A 24,615-nucleotide genomic window follows, 5' to 3' on the forward strand; every position below is an offset into this window, starting at 1 on the left:
CACAGCAGGGAGCTCCTGGAGCAGGGGTGCAAGCGAGGATGCTGAGCCATGAGCCTGGAAAGGCGGGAGTCTCCTCCCTCCAGGAGACTGAGTCTGTTGGCTTCTGACCCCCGTGTAGACCCCACGTGTATACTGTTCACATTCCCACCTAACACTTATCTTGGGAGCTTGCAGGCCCAGGGCCTCTGTCCTTCCCTCACCCCAGACCCTACTCCCAAGCCTGACCCCAGTTACCATGCATGATGGAGAGCCTGGGGAGGCGGGAGGGGGTCAGTTTACCGGGACAGAGGGGCTGGCCGCTGTGACACTGTGCCGGAGCCCTGGGGCGGGGCTGAGCCCTGCACACTGAGGGCAGACTGGCCAGCGTTCTGATCAGCTCTCACATGACTTAGAGACAGCGTCTCAGCAAGTTACCCAGCTTCTCAAGGCTTCGTTCTCCCTCCGTGAGAGAGAGGGGAGGCGGTGGTGGAGACGCCAGGCAGTGCCAGCAGCTGGCCAGTTCTCAAACGGGGGTCGTCATCTTGAAAAGCGTTCAGAGAGGAAGAAGGACAGGTGGCTGTGTGTGTCAAGGACTGAGCTGAGGGCAGCTCTGAGGTGGGGAGACAGGGGCAGAGTGAGGGCAGAGGTATTCGGGACAGAGAAGGGGCGATGGGTCCCAAGCTATTTCAGGGTGAGGATGCTGGGGCTCGTCGTGGTCTGGGTGGGGGGACAGAAGAGGGAGACAGCAAGGAGGGCTCCCCGTTGTCCAGCTGAGTGACGGGCGACACTGGAGCAGGTGGGGAGGACGGCAACGGCCTGCGTGGGGCTGGGTACCCAGGCGGCTGCGGGCAGCTCTGAGCACAAGGCTGGTGGGAAAGCACTAGCAGCTTCTCAGGACTGAGCGACCCCGCTCTGCGGTGTGAGGACGGGAGCAGCAGCTCAGTCACTGAGCTCCACAGCCACCGCCTGCTACATCTACACGCTCAGCCTTGCTTGTAGGTCTAAAGAAACTATTAGGAAATCTGCTTTCCACGAGATGATTGGGGGACAACCTGATATGAAATATTTTGTCATTAACTTGCTACCAAATGTAAACTTTCACCTATCTCTTAATATGTATTAAAATATCTCATGCCAGGATAAAGAAGATGTGGTATCTATATACAATGGACTGCTACTCAGCCATAAAAAAGAATGAAATCCTGTCATCTACAGCAACATGGAGCGACTTGAAGGGTAATTATACTGAGTGAAATAAGTCAGACAGAGAAAGATATACTGCATGATCTTACTTATGTGTGGAATCTAAAAAATACAATGAATGGTGAATATAACAAAAAAGAAGCAGACTCACAGGTATAGAGAACAAACTTGTGCTTATCAGTGGGAAGAGGGAAATTCGGGGCAACACAGGGGGAGAGGAGTAAGAGGTATAAACTATGAGGTATAAAATAAACCTCAAGAATATATTTATTGTACAATACAGGGAATATAACTAACATTTTATAATAACTGTAAATAGAGTATAACTTTTAAAATTGTGAATCACTATATTGTATACCTGTAGCTTATATAATATTGTCCTCAATTATACTTCAGTTAAAAAAAAAAAAATCTCACCCCAGAAAGTGAAAGTGTTACTCGCTCAGTTGTGTCCGACTCTTTGCGACCCCATGGACTGTAGCCCACCAAGCTCCTTTGTCCATGGAGTTCTCTAGGCAAGAATACTGGAGTGGGTAGCCATTTCCTTCTCCAGGGGATCTTCCCAATCCAGGAATCGAACATGGGTCTCCTACATTGCAGGCAGATTCCTTACCATCTGAGCCACCAGGGAAGCCCAAAGGACCACCCCAGAAACCACCCCAAAAAAGATAAATACAACTTTATATTCCAGTAAGTTTGCCTTAGACAAACAAGTACTCTTGGTGCAGCATCAGCAAAGGGGAGCAGATGGGGGTCTCTTTATCCCACCCACCACACCTACGAAGATAAAATCAGTTTCACCAGCAAGACCTGCTGGCAGGGCAAGTGTCATTTCAGCCCCATCTCCTCATCTCCCTCCCTCCCTGATACCTACAGAGATTGTTTCTTCTACAGAGGAAGAAAATATTCCCCAAATCACTCCTCTAGTAAAATAGGTGGAAGGTGGAAGGTGGAAATGATCTGCTTGGAGTGACTGCTCTGGTACAGTGCGTTGCAAACTCTGAGAGGGATAAGGGGTGTCTGGGGAGCTACAGAAACCATGAACCATCTTCTCAGAGAAGTATCGTTCAGATTTGTCTGTAACATGCTATTTTTTTTTTTTTTAAAGAAACAACACCCAAACGAATGTTCTGGCCAACTTAACACTTATACCCACTTGCAGATTACATCATCTCTCTCTCTCTCTCACACACACACACACACATTTTAGCACACATAATTTTGTTCCTAGGCCCAGGTGAATAACACCTACTCTCTCCTTGTGAATCCCAGACTAAATGTAATCGCAGTCCTGCAGACAACTGCCTGTCCCCAGACGATGTTCCCTATTTCTGGAGCACAAGAACTCTGGGGAGGCGGGGGCCGGGGGTGAGAGATGGGAAGGAGCAGTGCAGATAACCCCCTCCACAGAAAGCATCAGGAAGAGGAGACCTGATCAGAGGAGGGCCTCTGGGGATAGCCTCAGTGAGCAGGGTGCTCTCTGCTCCTCCCACCTGGCAGCGGGGAAAGGACTCTGCACCGACATTGTCCTTGTCACAGAGCCACTGGGCAGCTGGCCTTCCTGCAAACACACAGGGCCGTTGGCCCATAGGTGTGATCCAGAATTCTGGTGCCCACGAGCCCCTCCCACCCTGAGCACCACAGCAGACAAGTGACCCTGAGCACTGACTTGAACATAGGCTTTGAGGGTGAGGACAGGCAGATGGGAGCCTATTTCTTAATATTTCTACTTCACTGGAAAAGAAAGGTGGAGGGGTATTTTTCAGGGAGGACAGCTGTGCAAGCTGCTTGTCGAGACAAGGAGAAATGTGTGCCTGTTTATTTCAGGGCAACCGTGGGATGACGTGGTGGGAGAGCTGGGCAGAGAGGGTGTGACCTCGTTGGTAACACGGGATAAAGCGCTGAGCCTCACTTAGCACGCAGGTAGCAACCAAGCACATACGAGTGGATGGAAAAAAGCAAAAAGTTGAGCATGGTGATGAGAGCAGTGGCCTGGGAGCTGAACCCCAAGGATCCCAGGTGGACCTGATGGGCAAACATTCACCAAAATGTGGAGAACACAATGTCTGAGCAACGCAGTGCTGAGAGCTCCGAGCACATGAATCCTGTGCAAAGACAAGCAAACAAAGGAGTGTGGAGTGGTGCCATGACAATGGGGAATAAAAAGGAAACTTCCTCCCCCAAAGCCTGGCTGAACATCTTTAGAAAACAACCTGAAGTCAGCCTGACCTCGCACATTTCTCCAGGGAGACGCTGTGCTGCCCAAGGAGTTGCCCTCACCGCAATAGCAGGAAAGCTCCAGTTGCCACTGCCAGGAGGTGCACTGAGTATGCCGGTCAAGTGGAGTCATCTCCACGGCAACGGGCTCAGGGCCAAACATTATGCAAAGACGACTGCATGTGTGTGGGTGCTCGCGGGTCTTGCAGGTCGCCAGAAAGTCAGGCATGAGGGTGAACTCTATCCTTTGCTCATTAAATACCATGGGTCCCGTCATATTGAACCCCCATCAAGTCCAGTTTTAACCTGGAATCCAAAGCCTACCTTATATCCGCTCATTTATTCACCCTATAATTACTGAGTGTCTTCTAGAGACACATGCTCGAGCTAGGGGACATGAGAGGGAGAGGACAAAGTACAGTCAGTTAGTCTTGACCTTGGTGCATTTTCACTGAGGACACAGGACACAGAGACGCAGAAAGTTTGGTGACCATGTGAGAGATGGGACGGCAGCGAGATAACGGGGTTATCCCTGGGGGCTTGCAGAGGCTTCACGCCTTCTTTGCATTTGTACCTTTAACACAGAACTCTTGAAGGATGTGGGTAATTGGGAGGGGGTAACAGAAGAGGCACGACTGAGCGACTTCCCTTTCACTTTTCACTTTCCTGCATTGGAGAAGGAAATGGCAACCCACTCCGGTGTTCTTGCCTGGAGAGCCCCAGGGACGGGGGAGCCTGGTGGGCTGCCGTCTATGGGGTCGCACAGAGTCGGACACGACTGAAGCGACTTAGCAGCAGCAGCAGCAGCAACAGAAGAGGGGAAAGGAGAACCCATAACTGAAGAACTGAAGGCTGGCAAAAAGCATTTAGAGAAAGAGAGAAAGACCAGAAAAGCTGAAAAAAAAAAAAAAAAGGCTTAAGTTAGGGTAAATGGCTGCCAGATCACGGAAAGCTGGTCTTTATCCTCTCAGACAATGGGGAATTAAGGAAGTTTCTTGTGCAGAGAGTGATGTGACAGACAGGGTACCGGGCAGAGCGACTTCCCCCTCCAGTAGCCTGCACACAATACGGCATTCATTATGATGCACTGTCATAACTGGTGAGTGGAGGTTGCCCTGCCAGACCATGACCTCTTGTTAGTAGGCATGGGTGCCTTCTGTACGAGAAACAGCACCCAAACTGGAGTAGGTGCTAGATATATTAAATAGTTTCAGCCATAAAACACAGTGATAAAATAGAATTTAAGACTCAAAAAAAAAAAAATCACAGGGACTGAAGGAAATGTCTTATCGTATTTTCAAAAACCTCCACATACCAAGAAGATGAAATCACAAACAGGCATTTATCAATATTCTCTATGCATTAAAAACAAAATTATGGAGCAAATAGATTTTTAAATCCAAGTAGAATTATGTATCGGCTTCCTGGTGGCTCAGTGGTAAAGAATTTGGCTATCAAGGCAGGAGACACAAGGAGTGTGCATTCGATCCCTGGGTTGGGAAGATCCCTGGAGGAGGAAACAGCAACCCACTCCAGTATTCTTGTCTGGAGAATCCCAAGGACAGAGGAGCCTGGTGGATCCATAGGGTCTCAAAGAGTTGGACACGACTGACCAAGCAAGACCGAGAGGGGTGATTGCATACTAGCATTTCCCCTTCAATTAAGGAGAAAAAGAAAGAAAGAAGGGAGAGAGAGAGGAAGGGAAGGAGGGAGGAAGAAAGAAAGGAAGGAGAGAGAGAGAGGGCGGGAGAGAGAAAGTACGCCAGCAAAAGGAAGGTCAATTCAGAGATGATCAATTGTAAAAGGACTTCTCCAGGTGCAGGACCTGCAGGGGCCATGAAAGGAAGGGAGATAATACACACTGTTTCAGAAGTTGACACCTGATGGGCTGTAGGGAGAAGGGCTTGATTCTAAGGTGATACAGAGAGAAGGCTGCCACGTATAAGTAAAAAAGAATTTTTTTTAAAGTTCAAAGAGAGAATAGCCTGAAGAGCAAGACAACGGCATGTGTTTCAGATATAGAATCAGCAGTAGGATCAAGGACTTGAAGGGCCCCTAAAGATCATCTAATCTAACACTTCATTATATGTGTGAGGGGATAGGAGCTTAAAGAGGTCAGGGGACTTGTCCTCTAAGACCCACAAGAAAAGCTAGTAAGGGAACCAACGTAGAAATGATTTTCCATGAAGGTGGGATAAGCTGTCCTTCAGGGACCAGGACTGGAGCTCTGGGTCTGGGAATCATCCAGCATGGAGGTGGTTGAAGCCAGAAGAATGGGTGGGGCTTCAGGGGGACAAAGTGTAAAGGGCGGAAGGCAGGCAGCCAAGTGCTTGGCAAATAATAGCAACAGCTAATACCCGCGCTAGTGCGTGTCAGGTACTGTTCGAAGGGCTTTGCACAGGATTATTTAATCGTCCCAAGAACTTCAAGAGGTGGGAGCTTCTAGGAAAAGGGAATGCAGGTGAGAATGCTGAGCTCTTCCATCCTGTGGCAGGAGCCTCATCTGCCCTGCTCACCACTGTGTCCCAGAACTTGCCTGCAGGCCGTCTGGAATTTACCATTCCTATTCCTTGATGAGGTGCATCAAAGGAATTGCTTCTCCAAGTTGTTGGGGCTTGTGGATTTCTGCCAAGCTGGAAGCACTTCTGTTCCCAGGATGCCAAGTCTATGACCTTCTCTGGCATTTTGTTTCTCCATCTAACACAAATACTGAGTAAATCTGTGACACTGGCTGAAGTCCCCCCCGCAAACGGCTTTCCTTTAGCTGCTGCTCTTCTCACAAGCTGTTTGCACTTGTGGGTTTCACTGGATGTCCAGGTGAACTGCCATCTCCTATAATCAATCTTAAAATGTCTTGAAGGTGGTCAACATCATGGTATTTTTTTAAAGCAGTGATTCCCAGTGTCCGTGTATCTGTCACTGATCAATAAAAATCTTCTGAGGATATTCTGACCTTTTGTTCGTTCACAGAATCTGACGGCATAACCATCCATTATTAAAAGCGGAAGCAAATTACTGTGTTGCTATAAAAAATGAAATTTTGATCAACCTTTAAGACCACAATCCAGAGAGCTGTCCCAAACAATGGACTTTTTATCTTTTATACAATGAAGTGAAGTAAAGTGAAGTCGCTCAGTTGTGTCTGACTCTTTGCGACCCCATGGACTGTAGCCTACCAGGCTCCTCTGTCCACGGGATTTTCCAGGCAATAGTACTGGAGTTGATTGCCATTTCCTTCTCCAACTGATCTTCCCGACCCAGGGATGGAACCCAGGTGTCCTGCATTGTAGACAGACGTTTTATCGTCTGAGCCACCAGGGAAGTAATCAGAGGTTGAAAAAGAAATATAATCTAGAGTTTTAAATTTTGGTGGGACAGTGATAGACAACAGACTCTGTACGATTTCAGTACCTTTGAAAGTGAAAAATGAAAGTGTTAGTTGCTTAGTCATGTCCGATTCTTTGCGACTTCAGGACTGTAGCCCACCAGGCTCCTCTGTCTGTGGGATTTTCCAGACAAGAATACTGGAGTGGGTTGCTATTCCTTTCTCCAGGGCTTCTTCCCAACCCAGGGATCGAACCCGAGTATCCCACATTACAGGCAGATTCTTTACTGTCTGAGCCACAAGGGAAGTCGGTCAATACCTTTATACCATGAAATTTTTGCACCTTGTTTTATGTCCCTGGATATATTCCAGTGTCTTCCAGTTTACAGTCTACGGGAATTTGAATAAAATTTGTTTCCTACTATCCCGTGATTTTGTATAAATCTTAATTATGTTGAATAGGTTCACAGTGCTTTTCAGGTCTACTATATCCTTTTACTTCTCTGTATATTCATTCTACTAATTTTTGAGGGTTCAATATTGAAACTCCAACTAAAAATCCTAATTTATCTACTAAAAAATAATAGTAATATATAGTGGAATTGTATGTAATCTTGTTCTGTATTTTCCAAGTTTCCTATAAATGTGTTATCATACTTCCATAACTTACATAATTTCATAACCCACTCCAGTTTTATTGCCTGGAGAATTCCATGGACAGAGGAGCCAGGTGGCTACAGTCCATGGGGTCACAAAGAGTCAGACACAACTGAGCAACTAACGCTTTCACACTTTCTTTCACGTCCAGCTATCTTTGATTATTTATTTTACTTGAATGTTAGGTTCCTCTATACACATTCTTCCTTTTCACTAGGAAATTTTTCAGAGGTGATGGGAGCATTTTTTCCTCTAATATTTTCTAAAGAAATAATCCTTTAGGCCGTCAAAAGCTTTTTCGGCATCAACACTGGAATTATCATGGGTAATCTGTGCAATTTACAGTCATGTAGTAAACTGAAGTTTTCCTTACATTATCTGCCAAGAGCCCTTCATGACATATCCACTTTGATCATGGATAGACGTGTCATCCCATTAGGTGATTACAGTCTTTCAGGTAACATCAAGATAAACAATGTCACCTTTTACTTTGGGTGCAATGCAGGTCCATGAGATTCCCTTCCTGCTGATGTTCCCTCAGGCGTGGGCAAAACTACTATACAGCCCGCCTCAGTTCCCAGTTAGGCATTTTCTAGTCTACTCAACTGCCATTGGCTAGTGAAGGTTTGTTAAACACTCCCTAGAATTTGCATCTAAAATCCTACAGTAAATCTCTCTCTCATAGATGATGCCTTAAGCGTTTTTCTTTTTTTGGCTGAGCCACAGGACACGTGGGATCTTAGTGCATCTGACCAGGGATTGAGACTGCACCGTCTGCAGTGGAAGTGCGGAATCTTAACCACTGGACTGCCAGGGAAGCCCTGATATTTATAGTTTTCATTGCGTCCTTGGTTTCCTTTTTCTGTGGCAGCAGCTTTGAGAAACTGTGTGTGAAGTTCTGTTCATAGCAATTTCTTCTGTTGAGCCGCTGATCCCTTTTAAAACTCTCCCACTGGTTCTAAGACAGTGAATTCTTCGCCTTCTCCTCCTGCCTGAAAACTGCCTCTCCATCTCTGTGGCTCCTTTGCCTCCGATGATTAATCACAGGGACCCCCACACCCATTTCCCTCCTGCATGTCTACACCTTCTCCTTGGGGGGTCATCTCTTACTCTCACCCACGTACATGGTTCCCCAACCTCCAGTCCCAGACCCAATCTCCTCCCTTGGGTGTCCTCTTTTCAGAAGAAAAAGTAAAGAAGTTATTATGGAAAAATGGAACTTTGTTGGACTGGTTTGCACTTTCTGTGGTTTAGAGAGTTTTTATTTTCAATTAAATATGGGGACACTGCACGCAGCGGGACTGTGGCCACTACAACGTCCTGGGCTCCGTATCTGCCAGGATTCCGTCTCCCCGTGACTGTTCATTCCACTTCTTGTTTATCTGCCCTCTTGCTCTTCTATCTGGTTTTTCCTTTGTATTTCCCAAGGTTATACATTGCTCATTCTCCTGTTCAAATGGAACCTTGTTCTTTCACCCTTTCTTTCTTTAACTTTATTTTGTACTGGGGTACAGCCAATTCACAAACAATGTTGTGATAATTTCAGGTGAACAGCAAAGGGACTCAGCCATCCATATACAAGTATCCGTTCTCTTCCAAACTCCCCTCCCATCCAAGCTGCCACATAACACTGAGCAGAGTTCCATGTGCTATACAGTAGATCCTTCTAGTTTATCTATTTTAAATATTGCAATCTGTTTTTATCCATATTCCTACTCCCTTGAGTGGGGGAAGGATTTTAATGCTAACACGTCCCCCTCTGCTTCTTCCACTTATTTGTCAGACTATTCTTTCCTCTGAACAATTAGGTGTTGGATTCTTTCCTTTGATTTGTTTTTCACATATATTAAAAGGAATATCATTCCTAGTTCAATCTGTTTCCCGTTTTATAATACCCTGGATTTCCTTCTCTGAGGGCAGTTCTTTTTTTTTTCTTTTAATTGGAAGATAATTTCTTTATAATGTGCTGAAGCCAGTTCTAATTCTTCAGTTTCCTCTGGTCTGGTCTCTCTTCTTCTACATTGACTGGGTCATGGCTGGCATATTTAGGTCCTTTGCGCTTCCCATTTATGCATCTTCTCTGGCCACAAGACAGCAAGCAACTCCTGGCACAGTGCACCTTTCTGCTCTGTGGCATCTCCACAGATCCTGGTAGGAGTCTGTGCTTCTGCTGAGTACCATTGTTCTTAGATATCAGGACTTACTGGAAATGGCTTAGACATCTTTACAGGCCCACTGGTGCAGTCAGGACCCAAAGTCTTAAGTAATGAGCTAAATCCCTGGTATCCTTCCAGAGAATAGCTTATGCACCGGAGGGAACAGATCCTAATGTATGTTCATTAACTGTGATGCGAACTCTCTGATATCACCTCAAAATTCTTTGTGCAAGTCACATTCCGTTTAAGATCATAGTCTGAGAAGGACGGACAACCAAGTTGACTCAGGGAAGACTCACAACCTGTGGTTTTAAAGTCTTGGAATCTTCCATGACTCAAGTTCTCATTCAGCTTCCTTCCCCGAGAACAAAGGAACTACTAGGAATGGGGCAACAATCATAGGTGTGGTCAAGGGTCCTTCCTCAAGAAAAGTCAACACTGCTGCTATAGAAAGGGGAATGCTGTCCCCAGAAGATACATCCAAGTTCTAAGCCCCTAGTACCTAGAATGTGACCTAGGAAGGAGGATTTTTGCAGACATAATCAATATGAGGTCATACTGGAGTAAGGCAGGTCCTAATTCAATACCACTGGTATCCTTAAAAGGAAAGAAAGACACAGGTATACATATATGTATAATGGAACACTACTTGGCCATAAGAAGAAATGAAATTTTGCAATTGCAACAATATGCTTGGACCGGAAAGGCACCGTGCATGCATGCCACGTCGCTTCAGTCACGTCTGATTCTTTGTGACCCCATGGACTGTAGCCCACCAGGCTCCTCTGTTCCATGGGATTTTCCAGGCAAGAATACTGGAGTGGGTTGCCATTTCCTTCTCCAGGGGATCTTCCCCACCCAAGGATCAAGCCCGGGTCTCCTGCATTGCAGGTGGATTCTTTACCATTAGCGCCACCTGGGAAGCCCAGAAGACATTATGCTGAATGAAATAAGTCAGAGAAAGACAAATAGTGCATATCACTTATATGTAGAATCTAAAAAAATAAAACAAACTAGTGGATATAAAACAATAGAAACAGACTCACAGACATAGAGAACAAACTAGTGGTTACCAGTGGGGAGAGGGAAGAAGGGAGGGACCCAAGAGAGGTAAGGGATTAAGAGGCACAAACTGTTATATAAAAGCAAATGAGCTACAAGGGTATTTTTACAGCAATGTATAAAATATTGGAAATATAGTCAATATTTTATAATAATTATCAGATCAGATCAGTCGCTCAGTCGTGTCCGACTCTTTGCGACCCCATGAATCGCAGCACGCCAGGCCTCCCTGTCCATCACCAACTCCCGCAGTTCACTCAGACTCATGTCCATCGAGTCAGTGATGCCATCCAGCCATCTAATCTTCTGTCGTCCCCCTCTCCTCCTGCCCCCAATCCCTCCCAGCATCAGAGTCTTTTCCAATGAGTCAACTCTTCGCATGAGGTGACCAAAGTACTGGAGTTTCAGCTTTAGCATCATTCCTTCCAAAGAAATCCCAGGGCTGATCTCCTTCAGAATGGACTGGTTGGATCTCTTTGTAGTCCAAGGGACTCTCAAGAGTCTATAAATGATGTTTAACTCTAAAAAACTGTGAATCACTATGTTGCACACCTGAAATGTATATATTATACATCAACCGTACCTCAACTAAGAAAAGGTAAAAATATATATAATTAAAGGCTAAAAGAATAAAGAAAAGAAAAGACACAGACACACACAGAGGATACCCCAGTGTGAAGACAGAGACGCACAAGCAGAATCCACAAGATGACAGAGGCAGAGTCAAGGAATTTCAAGGACTGTTGACAACATGGGAAGGAAAGAGATAGGCACAGAACAAGGTCTCTGCTGGAGCCTTTAGAAACTGCACGGTGCCGTCGACTTGATTTCAGACTTTAGCCTTTTGACTCTGAAGACACCCAGCATGTGGTCATTTGTCAGAGCGGCCTCAGGAAATGAACACAGCTGCAGTGGAGTTGGAGGTGCGGGCGCCTGCCAGCCAGCAGCCACAGCCCCTCCTGGCTGTCACACTCGGATCACAGCCACAGACCCAGACATCCGGTACCCGAGGTGGGGAGGGGGGTGACGAGGAGGGGACTCAGAATGGACTTATTCTCATGTTGTCTCCTGCACACGTGCATGCCACACTCGCCTGGATGGAAAAAGATCTGCTTCGGTCTCCCTGCCACATAATCCCTGTGGATTCTTTCCAGCCTCTTCTTCTAGGAGACAGGGTCCTCTTCTTCACCCCCTGTGCTTACTCTCCAGTCCTGCAGACATCAGCCTGATCACTCGGATCACGCGACACCAGCCTCTGGTTTCATATGTGGAGCTGATCTGCTGGAAAGAGCCTCTTGGCCCCACAGCATCTGTTTGAGCCGCCCTCTCCTTCTCATCTCTCAGCAGCTGTGCTCAGTGGGCCCGGGGGCAGACCCCCTCACAGGCCAGGCTCTCCAATAGGTACTGCTCACCCTGCCGCCCTCCCCACAACTGACCTCCCGGTGGAGACCCCACACGGCCTCTAGCTCGCCTGTCTGAATCAGGGCGGCAGGATCCAGATTTTAGACTTCATCATGTACCATCCTTAACAAAACTAGCAGCTTACGAGAGAGAAGGTTTAGAGCTCAAACCTCAGTACAGGCCGAGAGGCGCTCACCACCCGATGACCCAGGAGATGGAACTGATCACTTTATCACACACGCAGCATGTAAACACACAGAATGAGGCTGGAGAGGACAGTGAGGCCGCTCGGACCTCAGGCAACAGCCATCTGCCCACCCAGGCTCTGCCAGGCTACCCTGAGCCCCAGGGGACCAGTTACTCCAAACACCACGCCCGTCCTGGGTGGGGAACTCCATCGAGCAGTGTTGACTCGGGAAGTAAACGAGGACCCGAGTGGGGGCCAACGGCATCTTCCCTTCCCAGGACAGAATGCGATAGGCTAGCCCCCCAGGCCTCACCTGCACTGCCCGTGGTCCCTGTCGCACTCCGGGGTGGCGGTCCCATCAGTGCCCGTCCGGGAACAATTGCAGCCTTCGCAGCCAGCCAAGGGGTGGAAGCTGAAGGAGTGCACCTCACACACGTCACACTGGGGCCTGACTGTCAGGGGAGGACACAGGCACCGCCCTGTCGTCTCCTCACAAAGGCGCCGGCCGCAGCTGCAAGCTGGCCAAGGATGAAGAGAGACGATGTAAGGGTTAGACACCCCTGACCTCCAGCAAAACTGCATTGCCAGGGTTTCCAGAAGCTTCCAAGGGGTATCTGGGAGTAAGGTCTTGTTTTTCCTTCATTATGGCATCACTGAGTGTGGTTGATCTGAAAGGCTCCTTTCTTGGGGTCAAGACCAACCACATCCAATGCTGAGGGTGGCCGAGTGCGTGGACGCTGAGTGAGGCATCATGGACCTACTGACCTCAAGGTAGACACTCACAGGGGCCTCCCCCTCACCCCTAGGCTGAGGCTGCGTGCCATTCTAACGTGAGGTCTGGCCTTCGTCAGAGGGTCTGCTCCTCCCAGTCTCCCTGACAGGCCTTCACGTCGCCCCAGGGCACTGGGCCCAAGATCAGGGGTGGGGCCTGCAGCAGGCAAAGGCTGGCCTCCACGTGGGGCCTCTGCACCCCTCACACAGCCTGGGCTGCCCCTTGTCTAGGGCAGCAGGACAATTCTTAGACGAAGATCCATGGCCTCCTCAGTGAGGAGGCCAGAGACCCTCTGACCCTGGGTCTCCTCCCACCTCAATTAAGCTTTGGTGGTTAGGCTGCAAAAACTGAAGCCTAACCCATCCCACTAGGAAGAAGGCCGAGCTGTCCAGTGTTTTGAAGCTTAAGGTTATTTCCCTTCACCTGCTTTGCCAAGGGCATGGATCCCCTAGCCCAGGAGACACAAATATGTCTTTTCTAGAAGCCTGCTATTCAGAGTGTGGTCCCTGGACCAGCGGCATGGGAATCCTCTGAGTGGCTGCGGGAAATGTAGACTCTCAGGCCCCAGCCCAGGCCTCCTGACTCAGGATCTGCACTCTCACAAGATCCCCAGGTAAGTCTCCAGCACAGTGAAATTGGACAAGCCCTGCCCTGGGTGGGCTTCATCCGCCTGCACCAGAGATGACCTTGGCCGCCCCGAACGCACTTACGTTTGCAGTGCGGGAACCCGTAGAAGCCCGTCTGACAGCGGGTACACTGCCGCCCGATGACGTGGGGCCGGCACGGGCACTGCCCGCCCTCGGGGCTGCAGGGGTGGCCGGTGGCCCCAGCAGGGTGGCACTCGCAAGGCAGTGCACCCTCGTGGTAAAGGGCCACCAGGGATCTGGCAGAATTCTTACAGAATTCAGAGGCTCTCTGGGGGCTGTGGGAACAAGAACACACAGTGAGATCCTGGGAGGCATGCCCAGAAATGGTCCCACCTTCCCCTTCCCCATGCCCCAGCAAGCAGTGTTTTGGGAGAGGGGCTCTGGAGTCTAGGAAAAAGTGAGAGGAAACCCCACCCCTGGACTTACAGTGTTTGACAGCCACCCACCCACCCCCATCTACTTCAGGACTCATCACAGGACTGGTGGGTGGGAACCTTTGGTGGCTGGAATAAAAGGGTGAAGATTCATCTATAGGATGAGTTGTACGGTGTATAGGTTCTATCTCAATACAGCAGTCACCAAAAAATTTATACCTGCATGTGCTATGATATACCAACTAGGATAATCATGAGGAGGAGATGAATTGTCAACTTTTACTGAACATGTATGTTAAAAAGTTTTCCCTTCACCTCATTAACCTCATAAGCTGAAGCTCCAATACTTTGGCCCCCTGACGGTAACAGCTAACTCACTGGAAAATCCCCTGATGCTAAGAAAGATTGAAGGCAAAAGGAGAAGGGGGTGGCAGAGGATGAGATGGTTAGATAGCATCACCAACTCAATGGACATTTGAGCACACTCCAGGAGTTGGTGACGGAGAGGGCAGCCTGATGTGCTGCAGTCCATGGGGTCGCAAAGAGTTGGTCACAACTTAGTGACTGAACAACGTTAACCTGACAACCACCTAACCGATTAGGCCAAAGCCCCACTTCACAGGTAAGACAGCTAAGGCTCCTAGAAGTTAAGCAACATTCTTGAGGCCACAGAGCTATGGAGGGTGGGGTAGGCATTCAAATCCACAGTGGTCTGACCTCAGAACCCTTGTTCTTCATATTTTCTGTACAAGAGGTTTCCACCCTCTGAAGGCCCAGGTTCCTCAGGAAACCTACAAGGGGGCAGGGAGGAGGGGTCTGCAGGAAAGAATGACAGGAACTGAAACTAAGGGCTGTTCTAGGCTCTTAGCGTCTGGGAACCCACCAAGGGAGGATAGGGAGGCCCGGCCCTTTGTAATGCTCCCCACTGATGAGAGTGCAAAGGAGAGCGGGAATCAGGGCTGCTGTGCCCTGCAGCGGAGGAAACCCTGTGTGGTATCTTTCAGGAATCCGAGTTGGCCGACAGGAAGCAATAAAGAGGAAGAGAAACCCCCAAGCAGCCTGTGAATCCCAGCTTGGGGGTGATCTGCTGAGATCAGAGTTGAAGAGGGAAATCCCGCCCAGATGGACATGATGAGATAATACACAGGTCAGCGTGTGCCGAGGATCGGGGACTCACTACTGCTCCCTTGGGTGCTCAGAGTAGGAAGACAGACCCGAGGGCCACCCCTCCCCAGGCCTCCTGCTCTGGTCGGGAATGTGGGAGAGCCTCAGGCCTCCCATGGCCGTGCCACAAAGTGATGTGTGCATGCTAAGTCGCTTCGGTCATGTCCAACTCTTTGCAACCCTAAGGACTCCTCTGTCCATGGGATTCTCCTGGCAAGAATAAGGGAGTGGGTTGCCATGCCCTCCTCCAGGGGATCTTCTCTATCCTGGGATTGAACTCACTTCTCTTGTGTCTCCTGCATTGGCAGGCGGGTTCTTTACCACTACTGCCATCCAGGAAGCCCTCACACAAAGTGATACTTACTCAATATAAAAACTGTCTCCTCCACAATTGGTGGCAAACTCCAATGACTTGTCCAGTGATTTTCTGTGAAGGATCTGGTAGTCGTAATTCTCTGCAGGCACCACTAGGATACGGACCTAAAGAGAAAGTGTCAGCACGTCTTTGGATTTTCAGCAGCACGGCACACCCACGGCTCCACCATGCTTTCTCTTCACTCAGATCGTGTTACGTCGCCTCAGTCGTGTCTGACTCTTTGCAACCCCATGGACTATGGCCCACCAGCCTCCTCCATCTATGGGGAATCTCCAGGCCAGAATACTGGAGTGGGTTGCCAGATCAGTGTTCTTTATTGTTAAGTCCAAGACCACATGAAACAGAACTTACAAAAAAAGAATCACAAAGCAACCCTAACTCAGTGCTGAAAACTCAGGCCACATTCCCCCTAGCGAAATGATAATGAGTTGGGGGGACAGACCCCCTGGAGCGCCTGCTCAGAGGCGCAGCAGCCTTGTGTGCTGGGCGGGGACAGGAGACAGAGACCTATTATGATGTCAGGGCCCTGTGTGATCCATCCCTGCGATGACCCTGGATCTCCAGGGGGTGGAATTTTGTATTTTTATTTATTTATTTTTATTTTTTAGTATTTCTTTTTCTTTCATATTTATTTGGCTGTGCCAGGTCTTAGTCACAGCTCAAGGGATCTTTGATCTTTGTCAGGGCATTTGGGATCTTTCTAGTAGCATGCGAACTCTCAGTAGGAGCATGTAGGAGCTAGTTCCCTGGTCAGGAATCAAACCTGAGCCCCCTGCATTGGAAGTGAGCAGTCTTAACCACTGGACCATCAGGGAAGTCCTCATTCTGTATTTTCAGAGAGTAAGCAAACTGAAACGGCAGGACCGATAGGGAGACTCATATGGTGGCTTGCCCCTGAAATGCCTATCCTATCAGATACTCTATTATGAATAATTGTGGCCCCAGTCTTTAAAAATACCGCCCTGTATTCTCTCTGTACCTGTATAAATCAGACCACACCAGTAACAAATGCTGTAGGAAATTTCAACCATCTTTGTCAACTACTCACCCACTGACGGAAGAAGGCAATGGCACGCCACTCCAGTACTCCTGCCTGGAAAATCCCATGGACGGAGGAGCCTGGAAGGCTGCAGTCCATGGGGTCGCTAAGAGTCGGATACGACTGAGCGACTTCACTTTCACTTTTCACTTTCATGCATCGGAGAAGGAAATGGCAACCCACTCCAGTGTTCTTGCCTGGAGAATCCCAGGGACGGGGGAGCCTGGTGGGCTGCCGTCTATGGGGTCACACAGAGTCAGACACGACTGAAGCAACTTAGCAGCAGCAGCAGCAGCACCCACTGACAGTTTACAGAGTCTATTGCTCTCATGTTATTCAATTCAATAAACATTGCCGAACACCTGTGCCAGACGGTGTTTCAGGCACAGGGATACAAAATGTATCCCCTGTCCCTGAGATGACATCCTCAGAGAGAAAGGAGGCATGAGCAAGAATTGGAGGGTGCAGGGCAGGCCTGGACAGTGTTCGCTGGCTCTCAAAGGCTTTACAGGCATTGGGTGACCATGATTCCACCAGCCAAGGTGAAAAACAGGGAACAGGGCACCTGGGGTCTATACAGGTAACAGGCTAAGCTGGAGGGACCTGTGAGCACTCTGGCTATGGGGATGCACAGCAGATGGTCCTAGAGCTCAGGAAAGATGGCAAATGAGGTCACAGGTGTGGGTATCATTCCCACAGAGGGGTGAACAGAATCAACAGGCACAGATGATGGTATATGAAGAGAAATCTTAGAACAAGGGGTCTCAGTGTCAAGCCCAAGGGCACACTGACATGAAAGGGATGAAAGGGAAGAGAACTCACTGAAGGAGCACTGGAGAAGGCAGGGCAAGCCAAGAGAAAGTAGCTATGGGAGCCAAAACAAGATAGTTTCAAGAACAAAGGAGTGTTCAATGCCTCAGAGAGAGACTTGTCAGATGAGAGTGAGGCGGGGCTGATGGAGATAGAGAGACAGCTCGCACGCTTCATGAAGGGGAGTTTTTCCTTCCCAGTCGCTTCTCTAGTATTCTGATTTCCCTTGATTTTAATAGTCACAGACATTTTTTTGCTAAAGGCAGCTGTAAAATTTAAACATTTTTCTATAAACATGGCTTCAATTCCCTGGAGGAATTACTGTCATGAGCCAGAACAGACACACCAAGCAGCCGACCAAGGCAAGCACGTAAAGAGCAAGAGAGGAAAAAGCAGAACGCACCAAAACTAAGGACTTTCCTTCTGGAACTGTCACAGTCAGGGCCACCTCTGGCTCCGAGATGTCAAACTCAACCTGATCTCCGGTGATCACTTGGTCCCGGCAGCCAAGCACATGGGGGCAAAAAGAGGCCCGGAAGACACCTGGGGCAGAGGGAGGCAGCCCTGTCACACCCCTGCCAGGACAGGTGAGCCCCGAACCAGCCCTGCTCCCTGTAGCTCACCTGCTTGCAGCCGTCCTCCGTCCACAGACACCTGTGCTGGGAACGTCGGATGTGCTGGTTGATAAAAATGGACAACAATGACATACCGACCTGGGCGTGGTACTAGTCCTCGAAGGGTCACCTGGTTCTAGGTGGAAAAAAAAAAAATCTTCTCAAGCTGTAGTTCAGTTCAGTTCAGTTAAGTCGCTCACTCGTGTCCAACTCTTTGCAACCCCATGAATCACAGCACACCAGGCCTCCCTGTCCATCACCAACTCCCAGAGTCCACCCAAACCCACGTCCATTGAGTCAGTGGTGCCATCCAACCATCTCATCCTCTGTCGTCCCCTTCTCCTCCTGCCCTCAATCTTTCCTAGCATCAGAGTCTTTTCAAATGAGTCAGCTCTTTGCATCAGGTGGCCAAAGTATTGGAGTTTCGGCTTCAGCATCAGTCCTTCCAATGAACACCCAGGACTGATCCTCTTTAGGATGGACTAGTTGGATCTCCTTGCAGTCCAAGGGATTCTCAAGAGTCTTCTCCAACACTACAGTTCAAAAGCATCAATTCTTCTGCGCTCAGCTTTCTTTATAGTCCAACTCTTACATCCATATGTGACTACTAGAAAAACCACAGGCTTGACTAGATGGACCTTTGTTGGCAAAGTAATGTCTCTGCTTTTGAATATGCTGTCTAGGTTGGTCATAACTTTCCTTCCAAGGAGTAAGCGTCTTTTAATTTCATGGCTGCAGTCACCATCTGCAATGATTTTGGAGCCCAGAAAAATAAAGTCTGACATTGTTTCCACTGTTTCCCCATCTATTTCCCATGAGGTGATGGGACCGGATGTCATGATCTTCGTTTTCTGAATGTTGAGCTTTAAGCCAACTTTTTCACTCTCCTCTTTCACTTTCATCAAGAAGCTCTTTAGTTCTTCTTCACTTTCTGCCATAAGGGTGGTGTCATCTGCATATCTGAGGCTATTGATATTTCTCCTGGAAATCTTGATTCCAGCTTGTGCTTCCTCCAGCCCAGCGTTTCTCGTGATGTACTCTGCATATAAATTAAATAAGTAGGGTGACAATATACAGCCTTGACGTACTCCTTTTCCTATTTGGAACAAGTCTGTTTTTCCATGTCCAGTTCTAACTGTTGCTTCCTGACCTGCATACAGGTTTCTCAAGAGGCAGGTCAGGTGGTCTGGTATTCCCATCTCTTTCAGAACTGTCCACAGTTTATTGTGATCCACACAGTCAAAGGCTTTGCCATAGTCAATAAAGCAGAAATAGATGTTTTTCTGGAACTCTCTTGCTTTTTCAATGGTCCAGTGGATGTTGGCAATTTGATCTCTGGTTCCTCTGCCTTTTCTAAAACCAGCTTGAACATCTGGAAGTTCACGGTTCACGTATTGCTGAAGCCTGGCTTGGAGAATTTTGAGCATTACTTTACTAGCGTGTGAGATGAGTGCAATTGTGTGGTAGTTTGAGCATTCTTTGGCATTGCCTTTCTTTGGGACTGGAATGAAAACTGACCTTTTCCAGTCAAGCTGCAGAGCTATTACTAATTAGAATCACAAGATATTTCAAGAACAAAAAACAAAACAATGCAGGTATTTATCCAGTAAAGACAGGGACGTTGGAAAAGACTGAAGGCAAAAGAAGGGGGCGAGCGGCAGAGGATGAGATAAATAGCATTAGACTCAATAGACATGAGTCTGAGCAAACTCCACGCGGTAGTGAAGGACAGGGAAGTCTGGTATGCTACAGTCTATGGGGTTGCAAAGAGTCAGACATGACTTAGTGACTGAACAACAACCATTTACCCAAGTGAAGTAAAAAACCCACATTCACACAAAGCCTTCCCTTGAATCTTTGTAGCAGCTTTATTTGTAGTCACAGCACTGGAAACCAACCACGTGACTTTCAGCTGCAGAATGGACAAGCCAACAATGGACAAGCATACACAAGACTGGAGGGAGTCTCATCTGGTACAATCACTCTGGGAAACTATATGTGGTTTCTACCAAACATATAATCGAGCAATTGCACTTCTAGGTACATCACAAGTGAAGTGCATGCTCTGTGTGCAAAAAGCCATACGAGAACGTTCCCAGCATTCAAGCACCACTGGTAATAACCATGTAACAAAGAGTCAGACTCCATTTTTTCTGTTTGATGGTTTTCAAGCTCCATCTTTCATCTTTTGCCTTTTGTCCCACAGCTGGACGAGCTGTAAGAAAGCCCAGGTGTTCATCCCTTAGCAGAGGTGGGAAATTCAAACCCCATAAATTCTAGCCCATGAGAGAGGGAGCTCTCACCTGGACCCCCCCACCCCACTATGGCCCTGCCTAACCATAATGAAAACCAGGATCAGACTTCAACACTCGCTCAGGCTTGAGTGTGAGCCAGGTTCTCCCCAGGAAGCCTCACCATGTGAGTAATAAGTCTTTCCAAACCTCAAAATAATAACTGAAAAACTACAAGAATAGCAACAATAAAAGATTGTCTTTCAAATGAGAGCTGGGCCTTGGAGGGTAAGTAACTTACTAAAGGTCATAGACTAATTTTATAGCAAAACCAGGACTAGAACTCTATTGTCATGACTGTAATTCATTTCCCCCTACTCTAGGCTGCCTACCCCATGTGGGATCTTATTAAATTTTCTCTCCCAAATCCTTTTATTTCCTATCTTAATGCAACATGAATTGACATGAGCCATCTCTAGGATTAAAAAGACATGTCATCAGAACAAACATTAAGTCCTGCAATTCTGTGGTTTATGATGAAAAAATGTGTGTTCCCTTCATATATTTCATCTTTGTGTTCTAGATGATTAATCAATACGTGTTTATTGGGAATTTCCTGCCTACAAATTGAGGTTGCAAAATAATCTGTTAGATTTCTAAAAGTGCTTATGTTCTCATTTAAGAAGATAATTAAAAACTCAACCATGTTAAGTAGCAGTATCCCATGCAAATATGACCTATCCTAAGATGGTTTATGAAAAATTGCCAAATGACTGTGCAGACAGAGATGCAGGAGAGAAAGGGAGCATTGGGATAGGCTGGCCACAGACAGAATTAACTGCAAGCCTCATTCCTGGGATTCTCCGCAGTTGAGAGCAGAGGTGCTCAAGCTTTAGGGGCAGTCAACACCCCTTGAGGAGTCTGTTTTTAAAAAACAGATTCCTGGGCCACCCTCCAGAGTTTCTGACTCAGCAGTTCTTGGGTGAGGCTTGCAGATCTGCATTCCTAACAAGTTCCCAGGGGTTGCAGGGGGGATGCAGCTGGTTGGGGCCAGCTTTGAGACCCACCAGTTCACAAGAAACACACTCGGGATAATCCTACCTGCGGGGCCTTCAAGGTGACCCCAAGAACAGCATCGGCAGGAGGTGAAGGATCCTCAGGCAGGAGAGGGGAAGACCCACCACTTGGGACATCCAAAATTAGTGCTGTCGGAGGAGTTTCGGGGATCAGGGAGACACAGGAGGCACTGAAAAACAGAATGTTGAAAAATAACCAAAACCCAAAGAACTGTCCCTTTGAAGAGACAGACTCTAAGCATTAAAAGGACCCAGAGAAGGGCCTCCTGTCATGATCCACTGGTTAAGACTCTGTGCTTCCACTGCACAGGATGCAGGTTTGACCCCTGGCTGGAGAAGTTCCACATACCACCTAGTGCAGCCAAAAAAATAATAATAATACATTTGGGACTTCCCTGGCAGTTTGGAGATTAAGACTTTAATCTGGCCAAAAAACCAAAATATAAAACAGAAGCAGTACTGTAACAAATTCAATAAAAAACTAATACAATTATGTAAAGTTTAAAAATAAAATAAAATTTAAAAAAATTAAATTATACTGTGAAAGTTAAAAAAAAAAAAAAAACACTTTAAAAATGGTCCACATTAAAAAAAAAAAAAAAGGATCCAGAGAACCACAGGTCTGCAGAGATCTTTATACAAAGATATTTGGTGTTCTGGATTGGCCAAGTATATCCCAGTTGCCTACCTAATACAATGAGCTCAGACCAGAAAAAAAATCTTAATTTTGAAGGAACGGAAGCTAGATGGAAACTTATTGAAACTTCCCTCTCTAGTACTAAAATTCATTGCTAAATGAGATCAATGCAATGAAACACTATTCACCTCTAAACATCAGTGTTGACATAAAGCTATACAAAACCAAAGAGAACAAACAGCCATCCTTTCTTTCAGGCACAGCCAGATATTATTGTCTTGGTGGTTTCCATAAAGATGCATAAGATGTCATGACTGTGTCCCTGAAGAATTTTTGAATCTACATCCAAATAACCTTCCCCAAATCCCAATAATCATTGGTTACCTAATTCTCTTAACACAGTTGTGAGATGGGTCATTATTTTCATGGTTTTTTAAATGAAGAGTCTCAGACACAGAGATTAAAGGATTGGAACAGACTGGATCTTGGTGAGAGCTCAGAATAGAAATCAGAGTAACTCCCTTCAAGGACGAGGCTTAACCATTTCCCCCAGTTGCTACTGTGTCAGCTTCCTGATGTTATGGAATTCTGGAAAAATTGCTGGGATAAATGATTTAGCTCTTAAAAGAAAAATGCACCACCAGCTTTTAGCATCTTGGTCTGGGATCACTTCTAAAGTGAAATATAAAGCATAGTCTTAAAAGCATTAAGTATCACTAAGCACAAACAAGGGATAAAGGAAGGAAACACATTACCTTTGATTAACAAATCGCCCATAACTGGCAATGCATTTGACGTGAGGTCTCAAATATTCTGTTGAGAATTCTTCAATGGGTATGATACAAATTTGATGCTGTCCAACAAATATAAGAAGGTACATGCCCGTAATTACCCAAGTCAAGGTTATGACCAAACATGCACTTCAAAGAAAACAGCTAAAAATTCATCCAGAGAAATTAAAACTATCACTTTACAGCAGTAAATATCATAGGATAGCATTCGCTATGGCATCATTACATGGACACAAGTTCTTTTTACTGTTATACAGGAGCACTGATTAAATTGTTTCTGGAATAATGATATAAACAAATAAAATCATGTGAGTTTAAAACAACTCTGTCAGCAACTTTGGACAGTGTCTTCTCTCCTGCCCTGGGCTGATGCTGGCTCCTCAGACCCCTAGGCAGGGAGAGGGGGATGTGGTGGGCAGTCGGGGAGCCTGCTGTTCAGAAAGATGGATGCTCCTGCTATAAGTAACCCTTCTCAATAGAGGAGGACTCGTATCGCAGGCATATCTGAACTCTGTCTCCAGAGCTAGTTTCTGAGTCACAGAAGAAACTCAGTCAAAAACTTAATACCACTTTTCATTGTAAATCAATAACTATAACTGGCTATATCACAAAGCCATTCAGTAACAATAGATTTTAACTGAACACCTACTATATGCCAGGCACTGAGACTGGGGGATCGTATGAGACCAAGATGGACATACTCCTGCCTTCATGGAGCTTTCATTCTAGCCAGCCTTGACTCTGAATGACATCTGACTATTTCAGAAAGGGCAAACTTATGCTTAAAAGAAGAACTTTCAGCCCCATCACAATTTCCAAAGATGAAAAGGTTAAGATTCACTTGGCTCATTATGTTCAAAAAAGAAAGTTGTCCTTAAAAAAAAGAAAAGTCTTGAGTTATATAACATATAATAATTTTTAAAAACTGAATTCCAGGTAGTTCTTAAGAGAAAGCTCAACATTTCTAATAAATATAAAACATATTAGAACAGGCTGGCATAGCATTTCCCAGGTGTGATACATGCTTAATATTAGCAGTAACAGGAAGTTGCTTCACACTTAATCTTATGTGCCCTGAGATATTTATTATAAATCTGAGCACCCCATTCCTAGCCCAGATCCCACTGTCTCTGTTTATCACAATTCTCAATACTAAAGTTATGCTATTAAAAGGGTATTTAATCTGTAAAAGCTAGCATTTTAACTGTTAACAATATATATCTAATTAATTGAAAATACTCTTCTTGAAACAGAGCAACAATGGTCTGGAAAAAAATACCAGGTGACTGCAACCTTGAAAATTCTGACGGAATCTGCAAAGAAGCTGCTGGTGCTGCTAAGTCACTTCAGTCGTGTCCGACTCTGTGTGACCCCATAGACGGCAGCCCACCAGGTTCCCCTGTCCCTGGGATTCTCCAGGCAAGAACACTGGAGTGGGTTGCCATTTCCTTCTCCAATGCATGAAAGTGAAAAGTGAAAGTGAAGTTGCTCAGTCATGTCCGACCCTCAGCGACCCCATGGACCGCAGCCTTCCAGGCTCCTCTGTCCATGGGATTTTCCAGGCAAGAGTACTGAAGTGGGGTGTCATTGCCTTCTCCCCAAAGAAGCTAACAGACATAATAAAATAGTAGAGGGGAAAGAAAATAAACAGTCCCTTATGACATTTTTATATACCAGCAATAATAATAGACTAGGAGATACAATGACAAAAGATATTTCATTCATAATAGTAACAACAAATAAAAATGAATTAAATGGAGTTTTGCGAAACATGTTCAGATGTGATGACTGAACTTTATTGGGTGCTATAGGAAAAGGTTCCAACAAATGAAGGAGCAATACACATTTCTAGATGGGAAAATAAACATTGTAACTCCAGCAATTCTCTGCAGGTTAA

The 24,615-nt window shown here is 46.6% G+C and overlaps 1 protein-coding gene and 1 long non-coding RNA gene across 2 annotated transcripts in view; one reads left to right on the top strand and one right to left on the bottom strand.

Moving 5' to 3' along the window:
- The window catches only part of LAMA3 (laminin subunit alpha 3), a 259,483-nt gene that overhangs the window by 101,522 nt on the left and 133,346 nt on the right, over nucleotides 1-24,615 (bottom strand). The window contains 7 exon segments of the mRNA XM_014479149.2: nucleotides 12,501-12,705; nucleotides 13,670-13,881; nucleotides 15,509-15,624; nucleotides 17,773-17,912; nucleotides 17,993-18,119; nucleotides 21,316-21,460; nucleotides 22,683-22,780. Of these exon segments, the coding sequence (XP_014334635.2) occupies nucleotides 12,501-12,705; nucleotides 13,670-13,881; nucleotides 15,509-15,624; nucleotides 17,773-17,912; nucleotides 17,993-18,119; nucleotides 21,316-21,460; nucleotides 22,683-22,780 (1,043 nt within the window).
- On the top strand, nucleotides 372-24,367 carry LOC138985454 (uncharacterized). The gene is made up of 3 exons (XR_011462525.1): nucleotides 372-594; nucleotides 1,118-1,215; nucleotides 23,972-24,367. It is a non-coding gene; the product is annotated as an uncharacterized lncRNA (long non-coding RNA).

This window comes from Bos mutus, chromosome 24, assembly GCF_027580195.1.
Source record: "Bos mutus isolate GX-2022 chromosome 24, NWIPB_WYAK_1.1, whole genome shotgun sequence".
Lineage (NCBI taxonomy): Eukaryota > Metazoa > Chordata > Mammalia > Artiodactyla > Bovidae > Bos > Bos mutus.